At 48.8% G+C, this 5,474-nt stretch overlaps 1 protein-coding gene across 1 annotated transcript in view; it reads left to right on the top strand.

Annotated features, from left to right (window-relative positions):
- PIDD1 (p53-induced death domain protein 1) overlaps positions 1–2,683 on the top strand; it is a gene marked incomplete at its 5' end in the record, with an annotated part of 6,844 nt that extends 4,161 nt beyond the window's left edge. The window contains 3 exons of the mRNA XM_010162934.2: positions 311–418; positions 1,369–1,574; positions 2,446–2,683. Coding sequence (XP_010161236.2) covers positions 311–418; positions 1,369–1,574; positions 2,446–2,683 — 552 coding nt within the window. The remainder of the gene's footprint in view (positions 1–310; positions 419–1,368; positions 1,575–2,445) is intronic.
- Positions 2,684–5,474: the final 2,791 nt, after the last annotated feature.

Raw genomic sequence — 5,474 nt, 5'->3', positions numbered from 1 at the left:
TCCCCTCTTTATTTGCCTTTCACTGACTAAACCCTGAGTAAACAAGAAGAGTCTGGAAGGATCAGTCATCACTCAGCTCTCTGACTGACATTCCTGCCGTTAGCTCTTGGGGTGTTGGCAGTGAGTCCAGCATTATGGCAGAACCCCAGTGCTCCTCCCAGTTGCCCTCAATTGGGAGGCTGTATTTATGGATTGAGGATGGGTGGGAGATGCTGAATTCATTCTTTCCCAGAGGGAAAAGACATGGTGCAAACAGGCTTGGCCACTGCTCTTCAATCGCAGCCTCACTGCATGCTTTCTGTTTGCAAAGGTCTCTTTCTACCGAGGGGCAGTTCCCGAGAGTGTCCCTGAAGATGCCAGCAGGAGGAGGAGGGGACCAGACTCCCTCTGGCTCGCTACTCTGCCCATCAAACTGCCTGTGAGTTGGTTTGTCTCCTACAGAAAAACTAATCTGGATGGGGTAAGGGTACGACCTTCCTACTCAGCTGCTTTTGTTTCCCTCCAATGAGTGACTGCAAGAAATGGCTGCTCAGCCGCGTCGTGCTGAAGGTTTCCCACTCGCCCTGAGCTCATGTGAAAAGAGAAGCATGAATAGCTGGGAGTGGTCTCCATCCCTCCTGCTCATCTTGCCTGTCAAGCACAGGCTTGTCAGATGGGTGAATGGTCAGAGAGGGGGGATCCTTTGAAAGAATGAGGGATGCAGAGCAGGAGGAAGCTCGCTGTAACTAAGGGAAGGGTCTGGTTTGTTTATAAATTTCTAAGTCACACAGCTCTTGCAGCAGGAAAAAAGGAAGGTCTTGGATGTGGTGGGGAGGTTGGGTTTGAATAGAGGCGTTGGGTACAAGTATTCTGGTGTGAGCCAGGGTCCTCCAAAGGCGAGTCTGTATGTGACAGTGAGAAATGCGACTTTTGCTCAGGGAATTTAATTGATTTTTGAGGAGCTTAAAAGAATAAATACCTTTGTAGACAGAATGCTTTCCTTCAGAGCACGTGCCATGATCTCACATCTCTTTCTGACACGCGCAACCTCAACTACAAATGTAGACGAAGTGCTCTCTTACTGCTGAGGAAATACAGTTTGGGGAGACGGTTCACTGAAAAATGCTCTGTAAAGACAAGAAAGGAAATTTCCAGTGTGAGCTGTGGCTGCAAACACCATGATTTGCTGTTTGCCAGGGGCAGTGAGCATTGCTGGTCATTGCCAGGGTGACTGCTCCTTGCTTCTGACAGCCTGACTCTTCAGCCCCAACGTCTTCCTTCCTCCCCAGAAGGAGGAAGGAAATTTCAGCCTGGAGACTGAACGGCCACACACTGTCCTCTACATCAACAATTTTTTTAGCATGTTCTCACTTTCTCTCTGTGGCACAGCGACTGAAGCCCCGCTGGAGTGAGAACCCCAGTCCCCTGAATGGCTTCTCCTTCCCTCCCTTGAACCTGGGTAATGCTGAGACTGGCTACCTGACACAGGGCAACCTGCTGAGCATCGCCCGGCGTGTGGGAGCCGACTGGCAAACCATCGGCCTCAACCTGGGCCTGACCTACCAGCAGATCGAGCGCATAGGATACAATAACAGGTAAGATCTCTGGAGACATTCAAGACCCGCCTGGACACCTTCCTGTGTGATCTTATGTAGGTTCCTGCTCTGGCAGGGGGATTGGACTGGATGATCTTTCGAGGTCCCTTCCAACCCCCAACATTCTGTGATTCTGTGATAGGACAGACTGATCTATATCTATCTATCTATCTATCTATCTGTCTACCTACCTACCTACCTGCAGTGTAATAGTAGAAATTAATGCTTCACTGGTTAAGTTTTCCCACTGGAATTGTTTCACTGGATAAAAGAGGAGTTGACTAATAATTCCTCTCAAAACATTACCTTTTTTTTAATGGCAAACTGATTATTTTCTCTTGCCATTATAAAACAAAGCTTTATGATTGAAAAACAAAATTAGGAAATAACAAACCCGATGAGCTTTGTAGTTGGGATGAGTCGCATTCCTGTTTTGTTCTGTGATCTGGATTCCTGGCCAGACTCCAGTGCTGACAATGAGCAGTGCTCTGTGACATTAGTTGTGAATATCATCTTTATTCAGAAAGAGCTTGTGGTACGTCATGGGACATACAGTCTGACCAGAGAGCCAGAGAAGTAGGAGAGAATGAGACTTGTTATGACCAAACTGCTGTTCCTGGGGGGAATTTACACTCAAAAGCAGAATGCCTTATTTTCATATTTCCATTAGGAAAAAATATTCTAGAGAGATTTTAGCGCAGGAATTGCAACTCCTGTATGATGGGTGGGGAAAAGGCAGGTCCACTGAGCATTTCTGTGTCTGGATGGCTTCTTTGGAGCTCCACTCATGGGCTAGCACTCAGGGAAGACCTCTTTGGGTTGTCAGTCAGGAGAGCGTGTTGGTTACTTCTGTGCTTCCCCCTTTCTCCAGAGAGGACCTTGATAAGCAGATCCTGGACATGCTTTTCTCATGGGCTCAGCAAAACTCGGAGGATCCTGACTGTGTGAGCAAGTTGATTACAGCCATGAAAGAGAGCGGCCGGCAGGACATTGCTGATGAGGTTGAAACCATCATCGAGCTGGGACGGCAGAAATACAGGGAGTCCATCCGCCGGGTGGGCTTGGAGCAGGAGAGCAGCACTGAGGACTCTGCAATAGCTATGGTGTAGCAGAAAGAACTGGGGTCCCTCTGCGTAACTGGAGTGACGATGTCTTGGGGCTGCTCCCACCTCAAGGACCAGCGTCTTCCTGGGAAGCTGGACGTTGATTTCCTTGGGAGCAGACTCCTGGGCTCTCTTGGGTCTATACTGACGTCTGCCCATCCCAGGCAGTTTAGAGCGTATTGATGAGTCTCTTCTGTACTTTCTCTTCTTGACCTGGAGCTTTAGATTTCAGAAACATGGAGAAATTCAGAGACTGAAGAGTCTGTCAGTTGAGTAGTGGCTCGAGGAGCCTCTAATGGATTAATACTCATGTTATGTGTATTTATTTATAACTTATTCCTGGAACTGTGTTCTGCTGGGAGCACTGGGTGTGAGCAGTTGGGTCTGTTTGTGCTCCAGTGCTTGATGGGGAAGTGGAGGCGCAGTCGTGTTGTGAAGGCCTGTGTTGCAGTGGGGACTGGTCAGCTCTTTCTGTTAACGATGTGTTTCACTCACATGAAAATGGGAACTGTATTCCCCATGAAAATGTTTTCTATTTTGTGCCAAATCTCTTCCAGTTTCCTCAAGCCCAGAACAAAACCTGAGTATTTGTGGGGAAAAGAGGAGAAACTAACTTCTAGCAAAATTTCTTTTGGTTTTTGGTTTTACTTCAAAAGCTATTTTGGAACAAAGAAAATTTCAAATTCTCCCTAGGCTGCTGTACCCACCAGGATTTTTAGGTGAGACCTGCACACCGCTGGCCTTTGGTTCCAGTTTTATTTTACAAATCAGTGAAAATCCAAACCCCTGCTGTTCTGGGAGAGACTCTAATTTAAGAGAAAGGCAAATTTCCCTTATGGGTGCAAAGGGATATTCCTCACATCCTCCCAGTGAAATGTGCCCACATGGTGGTGAAGGTGTGACCCTTTGTGAAGTTTGGTGAAGAGCATGACTTAAATTTGCATTTTCAAAACTGGTCTGACCAGCTGTGAAATCTGCACTGGTGTGGGATTGGCCTGAACTGGGCTGAGCCAACCTCCCGGCTCTGCAGCCTGGACATTTTCTCCAAGGCTGGAGCATTTATTGCTTTTTAACTGCTCAGTCATTGACTGCTGAGGTGCCCTTGTCCTCCTGTTCCCTGTCTCGTAACGGGCCTCAACTGATGACCCAGTAATGACAGTGGGAAATTTCATGCAAGCTTTTTGAAAGACTGATGGCATCTACGTGAATGCAACTCTATCAAGATAGGTTTGGATCAGCATATCCCACTCTCTAAGCAATATTTAAAGGGCTGTTCTCAGTCTGAAAAAACAAAGTCTGTATAAATGTGCCAGGCTGCAACACCCAAAGTCAACCTGCAGCTGCAGGTCTGAGGAATCCTGGTTCTGTTCTTCTCCTTGTGAAGAATCATTGGTGGTTTCCCTGATGTGCCATCAGTACCATTGAAAGAGGCATCAAATCATTCTGCCTTTTTTTTGTTTGTTTGTTTGGTTGGTTGGTTTTTTTAAGGCCATTCTAACATCTCAGGCTACAGAGTGATTAGTGTCCAGTCCAGAGCACTGGACAAGGACTTGCAGACTTGAGTTGTCACCTTGGGCCTAGGGATTTCCTCAGATCTGATTTCTTGGGCCATGCCACCCCTCAGGTCTCATGTTGGGTTCAAGTCGGCAGTTCTCTTTTGAATGTACATTTCCCCTGGTAGTCTGTGTCATGTGTTCTTTTTTTGTGTACCAATAAGGTATTGGTTCTTTCCTCCAGTTTTGGAGGGATGCATTTGGGCATATTGCTCTCACTGGGAATAAAATAAGCACTTAACTGTTTCACAGCATGGTCTCCTAATTCATGTTCTGGAGCCCCCATCACAAGAGAGACATGGAGCTGTTAGAACGAGTCCAGAGGAGGCCACGAGGATGATGCGAGGGCTGGAGCAGCTCTGCTGTGAGGACAGGCTGAGAGAGTTGGGGCTGTTCAGCCTGGAGAAGAGAAGGCGCCGGGGAGACCTTCTAGTGGCCTCCCAGTGCCTGAAGGGGCTCCATCGGCCAAGGGCAGGTAGTGACAGAACTTGATGGGGTAATGGCTTGAAACTGGAAGAGGGGAGATGGAGATGAGATGTGAGAAAGAAATTCTTGTCTGTGAGGGTGGTGAGACAGTGTCCCAGGTTGGCCAGAGAAGCTGTGGCTGCTCCTCCCTGGAAGTGTTGAAGGCCAGGTTGGATGAGGCTTTGAGCAACCTGGTCTAGTGGAAGGTGTCCCTGCTGCTGGCAGGGGGGTTGGAACTGGATGAGCTTTAAGGTCCCTTCCAACCCAAACCATTCTATGATTCTATGATAAATGCCTCGAGGTGTTAGACAGAGCCAGGTCCCTTTGAACCGTCTGGCCGAAGGACACAGGGGAGCTTGGCCATGCTGCGTGGAAATGGGAGAAGAGCTCTTGCTTGGGTACTGGTGGCTGCAGAGCGCAGGACGGGCTGCAGCTGAGTTAACGGTGTCCCTGGAGCTTGGCTTTGCTGTGGTGGGGCTGAGCTGGGACACCCAACCTTGGGGCACGGGTCTGACTGGTGAGCCATGACCAGGGCTCAGGTGGAGCATGTCTGGGGAGCAACAGGCTGGTCTAGAGGGGAACAGTGCATAGGCTTAGCCCGGCCTCCAGGCTGAGGAAGTCTACAGGGAGCATAAGGCAGCACTCACAGCTGGAACAGGAAGGAGCTTGGCTGCACTCAGCTTTCTGTTTGTGATGGCCAGGCAACAGCAGAGTTAGGCAATGCTGAAATAAGGGTTGGTAGGATGGACGCCTCTACTCTGCCCTGGTGAGGCTGCATC

The sequence above is a fragment of the Antrostomus carolinensis genome, unplaced genomic scaffold (genome assembly GCF_000700745.2).
Source record: "Antrostomus carolinensis isolate BGI_N321 unplaced genomic scaffold, ASM70074v2 scaffold52852, whole genome shotgun sequence".
Taxonomy (NCBI): domain Eukaryota; kingdom Metazoa; phylum Chordata; class Aves; order Caprimulgiformes; family Caprimulgidae; genus Antrostomus; species Antrostomus carolinensis.
Note: the sequence above shows the minus strand (reverse complement) of the source record. Positions and strands in the feature narration are given on the sequence as shown.